The sequence below is a fragment of the Marmota monax genome, unplaced genomic scaffold (assembly GCF_021218885.2).
Source record: "Marmota monax isolate L192 unplaced genomic scaffold, Marmota_monax_Labrador192_F-V1.1 WCK01_AAM20220418_F8-fsc00061, whole genome shotgun sequence".
In the NCBI taxonomy this organism is placed as follows: domain Eukaryota; kingdom Metazoa; phylum Chordata; class Mammalia; order Rodentia; family Sciuridae; genus Marmota; species Marmota monax.
This window is the reverse complement of record NW_026695230.1, coordinates 9,499,109-9,516,697: the sequence shown is the minus strand read 5'-3', so window position 1 is coordinate 9,516,697 and position 17,589 is coordinate 9,499,109. Positions and strand designations below refer to the sequence as shown.

General features: G+C 43.1%; 1 protein-coding gene across 6 annotated transcripts in view; it reads right to left on the bottom strand.

The window, feature by feature from the left end:
• Plekha7 (pleckstrin homology domain containing A7) overlaps nucleotides 1-17,589 on the bottom strand; it is a 215,618-nt gene that overhangs the window by 41,756 nt on the left and 156,273 nt on the right. For all 6 annotated transcript variants that reach the window (XM_058576952.1, XM_046438058.1, XM_058576955.1 and 3 more), the window contains 2 exons: nucleotides 16,953-17,128; nucleotides 5,066-5,533 (listed from right to left, as the gene is read on the bottom strand). In XM_058576952.1, coding sequence (XP_058432935.1) covers nucleotides 5,066-5,533; nucleotides 16,953-17,128 — 644 coding nt within the window. The remainder of the gene's footprint in view (nucleotides 1-5,065; nucleotides 5,534-16,952; nucleotides 17,129-17,589) is intronic.

Here is a 17,589-nt window from a genome sequence, read left to right as displayed (position 1 = left end):
ACCTCGTTTAACAGCTCCCCCTCCAGGTAATTCTGACTCTCCCTGAAGTTTGAGAAGTGCTCTTCTAATTGTCTTAACCTCAGTTCATTTAATCATTTCTAGTTACCTGAACTCAGGCAATGTCATTTCTGTCCTCTGAATCTCATTTTCCTTAGTATAAAAAGGGGATAATAAGAACCACTTAATAGATTGTTGTGAGGATTAGAAATACGTATCATTCAAATAGAGTTGTTTTTCTTTTTAATCCCCTTTAATGGTTACTTTGCAGGTTGCAGAAGAATATTTTAAGATCTCTTCAACCCAGACCTGACCTGTGCACCAAGTGCGTTTGCTTGCCACTAGGTGGCAGGGTTAGCTTTTGATTTCTCAAATTTAGATAGGAATGTTTTCTCTGAGGTAGGCAGCATCTGCCTGCATCTGATGGAGGTGGTGGTGGGGGCAAAAACCACACTGAGGGCTTCCCCTGGGAAGAGCAGGACTTTAGCAGCCATTGTTCATTCTGCCTAAAGAAAATGTTAAGCACACAAAGCATGTCCCAGCTGTGCTCCCACCCTCTACCCTTCTGTCTGGTTCTGCAGCCCACTCTCTGTGCCTTCCTATAGCATCTGGAAGGTCTTAGCCCCTACACCAGGCAGTCCCCCAGACCAGGCCTGTCCTCTTGCATGTGATCTGCTCAGCAGCCCACTCTGGGAGCCTGTCTGCTGTGCCTGGATAATCAGAGGCCCCTACTGGGCAGCGCCCCAGGCCCTGAGCTCATCCTACAGCCTGTACCCTCCATTTACATACTGTCTACCACTTGAGGGTGACCCCAAGATGATAAGTACAATGGTAAGCTCTGACTTTACCAGAGTAAAAGACATGGGAGATAGCCAGAAGATGAGGTAAAGACCCCTAAGAACAGGTGGGAGCTCCCAAAGCAGCTCTGCCCTGACAGCAGATCTATTTGCTGGCCCCCACCCCAGTCTTACTCCCCTCCCAAATGGGATTCAAAGTCTTTTGTCCTCATACCTTGATCTGTAGCTATGGGGTCTCCTCATCCCAAAAGGCACTAAGCAGGATATTCCAATAAACCCACTACAAATGTGTGGGAAATATTTCAAAGTGTGAAACCATTTTTTGTGACCAATTATTTATGTAGCAGAAATTCCTTCCACATCAAATTCAACTTCCACATCAATCATGCAAAACTTCCTACTGTTCCTTATAGCAGTGTTTGAGTCCCCTTCTCAATCTCCATCTCAGCCTTTTTATTTTACAAGTATGCTTTACTTTAAACTATGCAGTGGGGGAGGGAGTATAAGGCTAGAATTTTAAAACAAGCTCTTAGAGTGTACTAATACACTAAGCTATGACAGTCTGATTCCTATGAACCATATTGTAAAGCAGTTTAATGATGTGAAATATAATATATACCTCCAAGTACCAAAAGAACAGTTAGAAATAATTCCCTGTGTGGTCTAAAGTCATGAATACAGGATCACAATGCAATCCAAATACCTTAACGTGCTCAGTCTAATGATAATGAGATTAGCACAGTCTTAATTACACACAAAGCAGAGATATCCATCTTCTATATTTTCCAGTGGAAAATGGTGGAGGTTCCTTATTAAGCAGCCAGATCAACTTATCACATACTGTTAGAAATTACAAATATATCTTTAAAAAAAAATCTGGGAATGCAAGATACAGACCTTTCAAGAAACAACTGAAATATCAGTGATCTAAGCAGACTCACTCAGAGATTGACAGCACTTTGTTCCCTGTACTCCGTCTTCGATTACTCTTATTCTCTTTTAAGCCCACTGAGATCTGCTTCCACTGCTAGACTGAAATTCCTTTGTGTGTCAACAATCTCCAAAGCCTATGAACAATGTTCTCCACAGACCTAATGTCCCCTGCTCCTTAGATAAGAATGGCTCAAATGCCAACCTCACATTCTAAGAAAGTCCAGTGACCTTCCTAGCCACCTCTCCTCTCCTTGTTGACTTACCTTTCAGCTCCCTGATGCTTACCCCTGTTCCCTAATACAGGTCATTTGTAGCAGAGCTTGTGAATTGCCAGAAATAGTTATGCTGTGACATTTCACAATTAACAACTTTAAATTGCCAGTCACTCCTTTTTTGAAAGTCCTTTCACCACAAAAGAGTTCTCAGTGCCATCTCATCGGCTTCTTCCCCTCCTATGACTTTGTTTCCTGACCTACCTTTGAAATTCTCTATTAAGGACAGCAATACAGCTCTGTCCATTTAAAGATACCCAGAAACTCATAGAAAAAAAGACCTGTAGTCATGAGCAAAAGACCAATAGAGACCCTGAAGTTCCAGACTTTTCTTTAGGGGCACCCACCTTGGAAGGTACCACAGCTAGGGAGAAGTCCTCATTCACAGCACCTTGCACTGCTGTCCAAACTCCTTCCTATGGACACTGTCTCCACAGAACACTCCAGTTATCCTCCTTCATCTCCTGCTTCATTCTTTTTTCTTGGGGGGGAGGGTAACCAGGGATTGAACTCAGGAGCATTTGAACACTCCCCATCAAACTCACTTCTCTGGCCTGTGCATACACCTGAGCCACATTCCCAGCCTTTTTTTGTATATTTAGAGACAGGTTCTTGCCGAGTTACTTAATTTCTCACTTTTGTTGAGGCTGGCTTTGAATTCACAATCCTCTTGCCTCAGTCTCCCAAGTAGCTGGGATTACATATGTGCGCCACCACACCCAGCTCTCAGTTCCCTTTAAGGAGACTGTTTTTGCCTAGCCGTTGGCCTGGGGATTCCCAGGGTTCTGTCTTTGGCTCTCTGCTATAGCTCACTCTGAGCTAGGAATTCTCATCCCTGTCTGCATGTGAGAATTATCGAGGGAGGAAGGATAGGAAAGCATGTGCTTTTTAAAAATCCTGATGCCGAGGCTGTAACCCAGGCCAATGAAAGCAGATTTCTGGGCATGGAAATGAGGCCTCCATCAGTGTTGAACCTCTCAGGTTAGGCTTGTTTAGTCAAGCAACAGTTTCTTAACTGTGGCCATATACTGGTGGGATCACCAGGAGAGCTCTTAAAACATACAATGCCTTGACTTTACCCCAGACCAATTAAAGCTCATGATCAAACTGCAAGGCCAGGATTAAGAATCATGGCTCTAAGCATTCTACCTTGGGTAAGTAACTACTGCCAGAGCCATCAGTTATCACCTCCAGAGCAATGACCACAAATCTCTCTACTGACTATATTTACATTCCTTATAACCTACTGGTCATTTTCTCCTGGACATGCCACATATACAGCACTCCCCATCAAGCTCACTTCCCTGGCCTGTGCATACACCTGGCTCAAGGCACCACATCTACCTATAAACCTGAACACCAAGTCCAGTTCCACCTGCAGCCCTCCCCACTGACATATCCAAAATGGAAATCCTGATTTCCTCCAAACCTATTCTTTGCTTAGCCTTTCTCATTTCAGCAACCACTTAGTTACTCAAGTCAAAATCTAGGGATCATCCTCATTCCTCTTTTCCCTTCAACCTGCACATCCAATGCATTGACAAACTTCATGATTTCCATCTTCAAAAATACCTCAAATCTGTTTATTTCAATTTCCATCATTACCAACCTGGACTATTGCAATAGCCTCCTCCTAGACTCTTATTTTCTTTGAAAAATATTAATCAGATCACATCACTTACCTGCTTAAAGACTTCCAGTGATTTCCCATTGTTTTTTCAAATAAAATTCAAATGCCTTACCTTGGAAAATGAGGACCCCCATATGATACCACCCCTGCCAATTTTCTAACCTCTCTCAGCAGTGGGTCATCTTACACTCACTGCCTGGGTAGGGGTCACCTAGCCCAGCACCAAGGAGAGCAGCTTCACTCCCCTGCCTGGGGCAGTAGCTTTCTATTTTCAATAAGACACAAAGTTGAAGGGGGAGGAAAAAAAAAAGAAGAAGAAGAATTGACACCTGGTCATTCCCAGGTGGGAGTGGGAAGGTATCTTATTTACCAAATAAAAGGCCTTTCCTGGTCTGTTGTTCAGCTATGTCTCTCAATCACTTAAAGGGATTCCATTGTGATTTCTCTATGTCTGTCCTCACAACAGCCCAGCTAGACCAGATTAAGGGAGGGTCACAGCAATCCATGCATACAGCTCCACACATCTGAAAACATGCCCAAACTGTTCCCTGAGGAGTACCACAGTCTGAAGAGCTACAGGCAGACAGTCTGGGTCTCATCAACCATTTTAGAACATGTCATCAGGCCTGTGGCACACTGAGCTCTGGTACATCTACCACTGCCTCTCCAGACCCTGGAGGGCTTTCTAAATGCACATTAGCTTTACTATCTCCTCTCCTTTCAGTGGTTTGTTTTCAGAAGGCTGAAGACAGTGAGGGAATTTGTCATGTCTTCATAATGAAGACAAAGTATAGTGGTTACTGGGGACAGCAGAGAAGCTGGGTGATCCTGGATTTTTCATGTTCATAAATGTGTCCTAATTAATTTAAAATTATAATATAATGTAGATAGTGATTTGCAAATAGCAAGAGATGCACCTCTTCTAAACAATTAAAGATCACTTCTTGAAGGAATGGGCTTGATAAAACCTAATGTCAACAGGGTCTGAGCACTTCTCCATGTGCCTAGAATGAAATCATGGATCTGTATTTACTTTCATTTCTACAAATATTTCTCAGGTGCAGAGAGAAAGAAGCAAAAGAGAAGATCCATTACTATCTCAAGAACGAATGGCTCAAGCATCATCAAAGAGGAGCACAGACACCTTGGTGTAACTTTGTGTGGGCTTGGGAGACCCACAGACCCAGGTGTGAACTCTGGCTTTGCCTCTAGTCTCTGTGCCCTGGGTAGGTTTCTTCACTTCTCTATGCCCCAGTTTCTCTGTCTATAAATTAGAGATATCATTCCTCCTTGCCAGGCTGTTAAAGGAATTTATGTAGATAATGGAGGTAAAGAGTTTAAGGCAGGCATTTACCCAGTGAGTGCTGAGGAAATGATAGCCATTGTTTCTACATTATTATGCCCATTATTAGCAAGATCCCAAGTCTACAACTGACCTTCTGCCATCTCCCTTTTGGGCCTTTGCCCAGGCCTCTGCCTGGGCCAGGCTGCTCTTCCTCTGACTGTGCTTCTCTGGGTTGGCCCTTGGAGGAAAGGCCCGCTGGTACCCGCCAGTCCCATTCTGCTCTCCTGGAGTATAGATGGGGAGCACACCATTCTTCTCTGCCCGCTGTGGCTGTGCCTGCTGGCCTCTCGGACCACTGGGTAAATCCACAAATAAGGAATCCTCCTCTGCTGGTGAATACGGGGACCTGGACTTGCTCCTGTCCCTCTTCCCCTCTAGTGGGTCCTTTTGAGAACGGTACCGCTCTTCCTCCTGCTCCCGCCTCTCAAAGCCGAAGGAATCATCATGGCCACAATGGGGACAATCTCTTGAGTGTCCAGGTCCAACACGGCCACAGTCTCGACACAACTCTGTGTGGTTGGCTTGGGGCACTGCCTGCCGCTCCACCTTCTCCATGTCCCTGCAAAAAACAGCAACAAATTCAGCCAATTCCACAGCCAAGACTTCTCGGTACACACATTACACTCACTCACCTCTGGGCCTTTGCATAGACTATTCTCTCTGCTTCAAACACCTTTCATGCCCCATCCTTCACTCTTTTGGGGATCTGGCTTAAATGTTACCTCCTCCAGGAAGCCACCCCTGACACAGACCCTTAATTTAGGATGAGACCTTATGCTGACCCTATTGTTCGCTAATTATACTGGGAACAAAACTCTGTGTTAGAGTACAGGTTCCTTCAGACTCGAGGCCTGATCATTGTGTATGTCCAGAACTTCTGCAAAATGACTGGTATGGAATGGCACTCTGTAAGTACTACTGCATAAAAGAACAAGTGATAATTTCATGAAATCCGGGACGTGTTCCCATCCTATTATGTGTTACTGATCCTGCCTTTCTACTGTTTGTCCACATGTCTGTGTGGGGCAGTCCAGCTTGGAGCCCAAGATCCTGAGCCCAGGATCTCTTCTACTGGTGTCTAGCACAGACAAAAGTAAAACTGGCAACTTAATTAATTTTTCTCAGATTTGGTAACAAGAGAACAGGCACCCCTCCATACAACCACTTTATCTTATCAGGGAACAGCTCAAATAGGAACTCAATAGCACTGACCTAATGATCCTGTATTAGTAGTCCGATTTTAGAGCTAAGGAAATGGAGACACAGAGAAAACCAATGATTTGGCCTAAATCATACAGGTGGAACTCAGCGACACCAGGGGTTAAACCCAGATGAACTCCAGAGCCTGTGTGCTCTAGCCTCCACTTCTACTGACTTTCCATATGTGTGTCTGTGGTTTGCCTCCATGCAAACCCAGCAATTATGAAGGAGAAGAGAGGATGATAGCTCAGGATATGAACTGAGACTAGAGAAGGAGCTCTGGAACACAGCAGAGGGCTCATCTCCCACTGTAAGCTGCCCCTCTTCCTGCCTCCTTGGGATAAGTCCTAATTAAGTCTGCATTCCCACTGGAGTCTGAGGAACATACTCTAGCCCAGATGGACTAGAAAAAGATGCTTAATGAGGCAGCAGTTCAGCTGCACTCCTTGGTAAAAAGGTTCTAGTCTTAAGCTGCTTTTCTCTCTCTCTCTCTCTCTCTCTCTCTCTCTCTCTCTCTCTCTCTCTCTCTCTCTTTTAATTGGCCTATAGTTTTTATTTGGGGATATTTTTATCAGGTTTTGACATGAAGATATTCTAGCTCTGTAGAATTTACTGGGGGAGTGTTCATTCTTTCCTATGATCTGAAATTTAAAGAAAATTTTTTTTATTTGTTTAAGATGCATCACTCAAAAATGGTCAAGCCAGTAAGGTCTCCATTTCAATCTCAGAAAATATAATGGAAATACTGCTGCATTTACATCTCAACAGCCAGACCCCAGGTATCCTTGCAGCAACCTTAGAACCTCAGCTACTAACAATCAGCACAGAGCAGAATCAACCTAATCTGGGAAACAAAATATTAGTATGAGGTGAAAATACACTCCCAGCACAATTTAGGCATGGAGAACTGAGAAAAGCAATCATGCTTCTGTCAATGTCCTAATGCCCTTTTCCATGGATATCCTAAGACTTGTGAGAAAAAATAATAATAATAATAATGCTCCTTAAGACCTCCCTTTATTCATCACTAGGGGACATCCTTCCTTCCTACCCACACCTTCATCCATTGCCCTTCTGATAACAGCGTTATTTTCATTTAGGGATCCCCCTCCCTCCAGTCCACATAGTTTGGGCCCTGCTGTCTCTGCTACTCTTTGTCCCCCCGAGGCCTCAGAGTTTCAATGACTGGTTCATGGCCCAACCCAGGCCAATTAGAGTTAGCCCTGGGACTTTGGCTAGAGCTACTCTTGAGAGCTGCTGCAACTATGTGGGAAGACACTGAGAATGAAGCCGATACCAAAGAAAGCAACTAGAGAGAAATAGAGTCCTACTAGGCCTGAGGTCCCAGATAGAGCCACACCTAAACCAGATACATTCTAAAACTTTCTGGTTGAGAACCAATAAACTCCTTTTCTCATTAAGACTTTGGTTTCTACTACTTATACTGGAAGGACTATTACATCATTTTATAATGACACTCTGAAATAGTGACCTCTAAGAACCCCTCCACTGCTAACATTCAGTGGGTCTACCAGCTCCAGAAGTAAGAAAATATGAGAAATATTCAGGGACCTCTACTTCAAGAAAAATTGATTCTTACACAGGCTTAGGAAGGGGCAACTCTGTTACACAAGGTGTGCATAATGAAATTAAACTTTCCTTCCTTCCTTTACTCCTCATCAGTGTAACCCACCAGCATCCATCAAGTTGGCTAACGTGGCTCTTATGTTCTTTACTATTTCAGGAAACCACCCATGGAGGATGTGCTCAGGCTGCCATTGAGATGATGAAAGCTCTGCTTTCTGGGTCACACTCTAAGTCGAGGAAGCTTTACGACCCAGCACACCACTTTGGATTCACTTGCTCCAATATTTCCAAGTGGTTACTCCAATTGGGAAACCCAAGTAACTATCTTCTTGTTATTCACACCCCAGAGACAAACAGCACCTCGTCATTAAGAGCCAGATAGGAAATAAACATGCCACCAACATGTATGGCATTAGAACTGAAGGGAAATGAGGGCTTCTTCAGCTTCAGAACCTAAGGATTGTAAGTGCAATGTCTCAGCCCAACAAATTGTATTTGCTTTCTTTACTAACCAACCACCAAGGATTTACTGAACACCTATCCATGCCTTACTGGGATAGACACCTGGGGTACAAGAAAGTAGTAGGGAAAATAGCCTCTGCCTTCAAAGCCATATGACCCTCAAGTTCAATTTAGCCATGGTAACATTTAATAGTATTCTTATAAATACTTAACCTTACAACGTGGAGTTTGTTAGTCTCCTCTAGCCTGGGAGTTTATTTTATAACAAAAATCATAGTCCTTACTGCATGTGTACGTATGAGGATACATGCTAGTAATTCCTGGAAATCAATTTTATAGGGATTATATATCCTTTTCTTCAGATTAATACCAGCACTCAATGCAAAACAAACCTTTAGAGGGTGGCTAAAAGGATGGTAGTCTGCTTGTCAGCCAGCAGTTTACTTCTGGGTTATAAACAGCTCCTTATTCCCCCAGTTCCTAGGACTTATATAATATGCTCCTTTGGTCCCACAATGTTCAGGCTGTGGCTGCAGGTGAGAAAGGTGCAAGTAATATTCCCTATTGCCCAACTTTCCCTGACTTAAACATTTAACATACTAAGCTATGAGATCTAAGGCCAAAAAGAGTTTTTGGTTTCCTCCTTGCATTCTCAACAACTTAACACATAACTTCTCAAGTCAGGTGACTTATCACAAAAGAGATCTGCAATGCTCAATTCAGCACAGTGGTGGGAAAGAATGAAGCACCCCTTGGCTGTTTAGGACTGTCATTCAGAGGACTTGGCCAGGAAGAGCACAGATGCTCAGCTAAAATGACACAAGCCTTTCCTGTGCAGGTCATCACTACCATCATGAACAAATAGATCAGTGATGGTCCAAAACCACAGAGTCACTGACACTCAGTGACCATTTTGTTCATATGTGTCACTTTTTAAAAACAACAACCCAGCGGGGAGTTGTGCCACACACCTGTAATCCCAGTGGTATGGGAAGCTGAGAAGGAGGATTGCAAGTTCAAGGCCAGCCTCAGCACTTAGCAAGGCCCTAAGCAACTTGGTAAAACACTATCTCAAAAGTAAAAAAAGATAAATAAAAATAAAAAAAGAGCTAGGAGTGTTGCTCAATGGCTTAGTACCCGGTACCAAAAAAGATAAAATCAGAGGGCATAGGGCTTAGAGCCAGTCAATTGTGAATTCAAGAACAGACTCTATCTCAGTTAAGCTGAGTGACCTTGGGCAAGTGACCTCTCCGATATCATGTTTCTCATCTGTGAAATGGGATAATAGGCTCTGCTTCCTTGTGAGAATTAGAGAGAATATACAGAAAGATGTTGTACTCTCCAACATTTATTCTTTTCTTCTTTGCCCCATTTTTTTTTTCAAAGCAACAGTATATCCAGCAAAAAACTTATATTTCCCAGCTTCCCTTGAAGCTGAGAGTGGTCATATGTAACACTGGCCCAGTCAATAAATGTAAGCAGAAATTGTTGGGTGGGTCTTCCAGGAAAGTCCTTAAAAGAACACAGGCTTAGATAATCCTTCTCTTCTTCTTGCCTGAAATTTAAACTCTATTGGATGGCAAGGTAACAAAAATGAGGATGAAAATCACACACTAAAACTTGGGCATAAAGAACCCAGGGTTCCTGATAGCATCATGAAGCTACTGTACCAGCCTAGATACCCAACCTCCAGATTCCTGGAGAAAACTAAAACCCGATTTGATTATGCCACCTTAATTATTCCCCCAATTCCTAGGACTTATTAGGGGTATTTCATTGTTAGTAACTAAATGTACTTCCTAACCAAGGAGAAAGGCTAAGCTTATAATAGGATGAAGTTGGGTCCGTTCATTTTCTGCACATCACAAAATGCTGTGTCTGCTTAGAACAAATTCTTATTTCTCCCTGCAAATCGCAAGAACACTTATTTCACATTGGCGATACTTATCTTATTCCTTTTCTTCACAAGAACTTGGAACTTAATAGATCTTACCAAGTAGTTGTGCACTAACTATTATTTTGTCCTGTCTCTAAACTCTTTATCTTACCAGGTAATAAATAATAGAATTTCCTGGAATCTTAATTCTAAAAATTCTAAAAATACACAGACACACCCTACATATGTCAAATGTCATTCAAAGGTTGAGACAGGAACAGGAATGAAGGGGCTTGTGTCCTCCTGGCAGGCATAGCTCTTCTACTGTATTACCATTGGAGAGATTTCCACCCCAATCATCTTACCTAGATGGCCAAACTAGCAGCTAAGAACAGGGTCAGGCCACTGATGTTTTGGAGGCTTTGATCAAAGCCAGGTCAAGAGGCAGACATTCTGCCATGAGAAGCTGGCTTAGCCTATGTTGACAGATTCTGAGTTCTGAGCACTGATCCCCAGTCTTGGAAGCAGGGTGGGCTCACAAGCCAGAACCCACCCTGGGCACAATCAACAGACTTGTACAAAAGGTTGAAGAGAAAGGGGCCCAAAGTATCTGGAGAACATTCAGGAAAGCTTGCTCACTCAAATTATTTCCTAGTATTTGAGGAAAGAGTTGGTGGAGAGCAACCAAGGCAGAAATTGGTCTCTTCTTTCCCTTAGAGTTAAACAGGTCAGTCCCCCTGGGATGGGAGAAGATATCCTGATAACTTTCATGCTCAGCCTGCTCTACCTGAATTAACAATAGAGGGCCAAACGGCTCTGGCAGCACACTCCAGAACTCTCTAGGCTGCCCCCAAAGATCGAGGCTGCGAAATAAATGAAACAGCCCGACTGCCAAGCGGAGGCTGCCTCTTGCATCAGCAGAGTGGCTATTGGCAAAATCCCTTGTGAAGTTGTAAGGACTGACAAACCAGACAAAGAAAAGAGAAAAGACATTCAATGGCTGCTAGGTCTCTCCACTATATTCATTTCTGCCTGAAGAATCCTTCTCTCTTCCTTCCACCTGGGCAAGTCATACAACCTGTCTTAGCTTAGCCTCAGCCAGTCTGAAGCTCTGGAACATGCTACCTTCATTGACTTTCCACCTCTCTACAGCAGTCAGGCAAGGTATTATTATTATTTTTTAAAATGTCCAATGTTTGGTTGTTGTTATATGATACATCCTACTGTATATCAGGAATTTGACAGAGACCATCTCGAATCCCTACAGCAATCCTGCAAAGTCAGGACTGTCAAGCCCAGAAAGGCAGAGGCACTCACATGAGTAAGCATATTATGATAAATTATCTCTAATGAAGGATAGGGACAATGGCAATGGCAGCTATCACTAACTCTACATGAAATGAAAACCTGAACTAAGCACTTTATTAACTCTTCTTATCACACAAATCCACAAGGCAGGAGATGTTTATGAAAGTGAAGTTCAAAGAGGTTGACCAACTTGCCCTGAATCATACACAAGTATCATAAAGAGGACTTGAATGCAACCTGAACTTATTCCAAAGCCCTGCACCAGGCTAAAAAACGTGTCTATAAAGTCCTTATTCTGCTGAGGGTCCAAGAGGTTTATCCAGCCTCCAGGGTTAGCCTCAGGGGTTGTCCTGCCAAACATTACCCAAGGAGATCAGAATGTGAAGGTTAAGATGCAATTATTCAAACAAGTACAGAGAGCCTGGTGTGTGGGGGCGCTTTCTGAATAGGCTGGTTCCCTATGCACAAATCCTAGAAGAGTGAGTGTTCAGATTGCTCCCAGTCATCCCAAGTCCTTATTTGAATGTCTTATAGGTGGAGGTTTCACAGTTATTTTGTTCATGCATTCATACCTGCTTGGCCAGCCAAACATCCGTGCACTTATCCATAACTGAACACTTACTATTCTAGGCACCGATGAGTTTATTGTTTTCAAGTAGCTTAAAGACTGATCGGGATGACAATGAAAAAGTAGGCCCATAACTTAAGCACGAAAGATCTATGACTAAGGAACAAAGATCTGAAGAATGTGTTGGAGTAATCCTGGTAAGGGTGAGAGGGCTGGGGTTGAAGATGAGCAAAGCCCAGAGGAATCCTGGCACCTCATGTGAGACTTCTATCTTCCTCCCAAATCTTATCACAGTCTATTTTCCCTCTTACTCACTTTGATTCAGCCACACGCTAAGCTCATTCTTGCTTGAGGGCATTTGCACATGCCATTCCTTCTGCCAAGAATGCCTTTCCTCAAAGTTTTACAAATCTGACTTATATCAATCTGGCCTCACCTCCACATCATCCTCTTATAGAGGACTTCCCCTGACCACCAAACAGAATGGGCTACTCTCTTTCCCTGGTCCCACCCTCCCCTATCTCACGTTTTACTGTCTTCATGCATAGATCATGATAAAAATTGTCTTGTTAATTCATCACCTGTTTATGGCTTACTTCTCACTCCTCTCCAAAATATAAGTTGCATGGGACTTTGCTTCTCTCTTTGAACCCTGCCATGTTTATCAGTATTTAATCCACAGTATGCCCTCAATAAATATGTATAGATGAATCACTGGGTTTCACGTTGTTGAAATTCCAATATGGCTGAGACACGGAATGAGAATGGCAAGAGGTAAACCAAATGTGTTTGTAGGGACCAGGCCCATACAGCCCTGCCAAGGAAATTGGATTTTACTCCAAAGGTGACTAGATTTTAAATTTCTTTGGTCATGAAACAGGGTTACAGTAACACTAGAAAGGCTTGGAGACAGAAAAAAAGAGGAGTTGTTTTTTGCTATGCCCTTCTGTCTGAATCACTTGTCAGTTTTGAGAGCTGGGAAAGCGAATGGACCTCCTTATTTAGTACTTCAGTTTGGTAGAGAGGACAAAGCACCCTTAGATAAATTGGGGATACAGATTTCAAGGAGGCTCTAGGGAATCAAAAATCAGAATCCAGGGTCAGATGAGTGGCAGAATATGGAAATGAAAGAGAAGCAATTATGGAAAGAGAGAGGGGAGCAGACTCTGCTAGCAGAGCTCGGTGCGGTCCCCTTAAAAGCATGTGGTGTGGGGTGGGGGACTATCATGGGACTTAGAAGCCAGTGCAGAAAACGAGAAGACAAGGGTAGGAGGTGCAGCAAGGGACCCTCAGCTCTGCTCCTGAGCCACATAATTTCAACAGGAAGAGGCTGGAGGAGGCAGGAGCTGATGAGCAGGCTCGGGGTGATGTTGCAGGGAGCCTGGACTGCCAAGCCACAACTCACATGGCAAGAGGAGGGGGACATCCTGTCAAGGGAGAGTATGTGATTTGCTCACAGGACACTCATGATCAACATGATCTAGAGGATTAATGATGAAAACTAGAAGAGTGTTTGGTGGGGGGGGGGATATCACCAAGCCAAACATCATAAAAGCCAGCATATCTGCTATGGAGCACCTACTATGTCTCTCAGGCCTCTGCTAAGTAAGCAGCTTATATTTTAATTCATTTAATCCTTGTAAAGAGCCTATGAACTCAGGAAAACTGATATTTTTAAAACACACATAACTTGTATAAGAGTTTATAGCTAGAAAGCAGGAGAGTTAGGATTTGAACCCAAGTCTATCTGAAATCAGAGACTAAGCTCTAGGAGGAGACAAAAGAAACAGAAGAAATCGGAAGTGAGGGTGAATCAGCCAACCTAGACAATGGTTGCTGGTGCTCCCTTTACTTCATTTAATTCATTCTAACAAGCCATTCTGGGTCCTCTGTCCATAGCCCTGACCTTTCCTTGGAAACCCATCCCCACCTCTCAATCCCCTATAGCCTGAGTCTTTGTCCCCAGAAGCGAGACGTGCTAATCAGCCTGTGCCAATCATGTGCTGTCTTCATGCATAGATCATGATAAAAATTGTCTTGTTAATTCATCACCTGTTTATGGCTTACTTCTCACTCCTCTCCAAAATATAAATTGCATGGGACTTTGCATCCCTGGCCACAGTGGATGGTTTACAACATATATGTGCTCTCAGCCTGTCTACTCTGGATGAATCTCAGCACTCTGGACAAGACTCTGGTTCTTTCCTGCTGACTTTAACCTTGATGGCCAAGTCTGGGGTTACTGCAGTTATCTTACCCCCATATCCTGGATGTGCTAGGGACCTTCCCGTGGAGCTCGAGACTAAATCCAACCCAGAGGTGGGCAGAGCCCAGGGCCTGAGAGAATGATTTATAATGACATTGTCTGAGCTCTGAACCCAGCTGTTCTGAAGCTGGATCTATCTTGAGCTTTTCAGTGACATGAGCCAATGATTTTCCCTCTTTAAAGGTAGATTGTTCTACGCTTTCATTCACCTGCAATCATGAGTGCTATTAATACACCATCATTCACCAAGAAAGCAAATACCTATATGAATGAGGACAGAAGGATCTGGGTGAGAATCACAGAGGGAGAGAACAAAAGCTACCCCTGGGGCCACCCACTTACAGAGAGTGGTTCTGCAATGCACAAGACCAGACTAGATTAGAGGCAAGATTCAGTCTGCCTGACAGATAATTTTAACTAACCAAATGTCTGAACATCTTATTCTGGAAAAACAGAACATTTAATAAGTCTTTATTGCTTGGCTGACAATTTCTCAAGAACTTAAGGGAAAATGTTATTATGTCTTTATTATTCTGGCTTGGAAGATAGAACAAGTTTTTTTTTTTTTTTTTTTTAAAGTCCTCCTTGTTATTCTGCATTCAAGTTTTTATTTTTTAAATATCCACTGGTGTTCTTTTTTTATTTTTTAGGCAGACACAACATCTTTGTTTGTATGTGGTGCTGAGGATCGAACCTGGGCCGCATGCATGCCAGGCTAGCGCGCTACCGCTTGAGCCACATCCCCAGCCCCTAGAACAAGTTTTTTAGTTTTGTTTTTTATCCTTTTTCTTTTTTAAGAGGGAAGGAATCTTGAACAAACATGATCATGGAGTTTTAAGAGTTTATTAAAAGCAAAACAGGAATAAATTTCAAAAAGTTTAGAGAAAAGTTAGAGACAATACAATGGCCTGAGACCATAAAAGGAAAGGATCCATTCTAAAACCAAAAGATGACAGCTAATTACATATTCTTCAGGTAAGAAGAGTAAAAAATATCCAAATCATGGCTAGCAAATTAATCCTCGAGAGGCAAATGTCATTTGTCAATCACAGCACCTTTTCCTGTTAAGGCCCATGTTATTCTCAAATTTTCTTTTATCCAGTACTCTAGTTACTAGTCGGCCACAATGCATTGAACAAAGCTGGAACATAAGAAGAAACCCTCTGACTTTACATAAAGTGTAAGGGCTGGGGTTGTGGCTCAGCGGTGGAACGCTTGCCTGGCATGTGTGAGGCCCTAGGTTTTATCCTCAGCACCACATAAAAATAAATAAGTAAAATAAAGGCATTGTGTCCAACTATAATTAAAAAGTAAATATTAAAAAAATTTTTTAAAAAAGAATAATGTGTATGGTGGTGGGGGGGGGCATTAGGGACCAGCATGTGTACCAAAATAAGTTGTGTCAAACCTATTCAGTTTCTTTCTCCTAGGGAATGCTAATGACATTGTGAACAGACACCTGCAGGCTACTTGGAGAAGCTTTCATGTCATCATAAGCACCACAGAATAATTCTGGCTGGATGACAATGCTAGAAGGTAGAGTCAAAACTGACTGAATACCTGTAGTAAAGAGCTACTGGTTCAGGGCCCATGGGGAAACTGCTCAGTCTTTGGTTCTGTCCTGCTCAGCATATTCATTCATTCATTCTTTCAACCTGTTACTCAATAGTCATTTGAGAGCTTGTGTCAGATGTTGTGCAGAAGACACAAAGATAATTCCCGTGTGGAGCCTAGGATACCGAAAAGACGACAGAAGGGGAGATAAAACCCAGTGTGATAAATGCTTGGACTGAGGTATTATATAGGAAGCTCTGGAGAATAGGGCCTGACCCCAACCTGCCCTGTTGAAGGAGATAACCATATATCAATGGTTTATCTGCCTCGAGAAAGAGAGCACAATGCTGGGAAATAACATGAATGCCCAAAATTACACAATCGGAAGTTAGAAAAGGTTGAAAAGTTAAAATTCACCTTGTGAAATTCATTTCTAGTCACTCAAACATTGCACTTTTAGGTTGCTGGAGAATGCCCACTTCAAGCCTCACTGAAAGAACACTGTCCAAGGAGCCTGTACACCCACCAAGGTGTCTCTGTAGTCAAATGGGACCCATATCCAATGAGGACTAGCTAAATATATACTAAACTTCTTTGGGGCTTTTCTGTTCTCTCTCTGGGTCTCCAACTCTGCTCTTACTCCTCCTTAGCATTTTCTCAGGGTGTCATCTATAACTAATAGACTCAGGAATTTCAAGATCCCCCACTATATCCTTGGTTGGGCCACTTAAGCAAAGAAGCACTGAACATGGTAGGCAGCTGTAGCACACTTTCAGTTGGTAAGACCTTTCTTGCCAGCCATGTTCCCTTCCCCAATCTGGTGCCCCAAGGTTGTACCTTCTACCACACAGAAAAGAATAAAAATAGAGAATCACAAATATGCCAGTTCCCATGGCTGTATATCCCAGGCAGTTGGAACACCCCTCCAGGCCTTAGTGTTTCTATCTAGTAAAGAAAGGGGAACTTCCACCTGGGGTGGGCAACTTGTGTTAGTTGTTTATGGATTCTTCTAGAAGCACTCATTGTTAAAAAGAATTTCAAAGAGAGGAATGATTAGTACCAGGGAGTAAACAGTGGAATTTCAGGAATCAGAGGATTTATTTGGGTTCCCATCCCAGAGTAGGAAGCTCTGGCAGGGACACTCCATCAGAACTGACCTCTTCAGTGACGATCGAGATAGCACCTGTGCAGCCTGGTTCATGGCTCTGATCCAGGCGTTCATGTCCTCCTGGGTATCAGCACTGAAGTAGTAGGTCCTCATGCCTGACTGCTCAGCCTGAGAGCCCACCGTAGAGCTGTTGTAGATGAGTGCTCGCATCCCTGTGTGCACAGCCTGTAAGCATGGAGATGGAAATCCAGGACAAAGAGAGTTTAGTACACATTTCCCATCTAGGAGCAAGAAGAAGGAAACAGCTGGCCATGTTCTTCCCCTTCCAGACTAAAAACTACAGCACCAACCAGTTTCGTTCCACACCTGGAAAATGTCAGGGGCTAGATTCTGCTTCCTTAGTGCTGTAAAGCCCAGTAAGAGCTATGTCTGTTGTCCATAAGAAAAGCCCTGCTGCTATTTTCTATTTATCCAATTTCTGCTTACCAAGGAGCACAGAGGCTATGCTTATTTAAGAACACTGTGTGTGTGTGTGTGTGTGTGTGTTGCTATAGACCAAACCCAGGGCCTCAAGCATGCTAGGCAAGTACTCTACCCTTTGCCACATCCCTAGCCCCAGAAACAGACTTTTTTAAAAAAATCCCTATTCAGTAAAAGTAGACTCTTAGGATTCCCTGTTTTTGTTT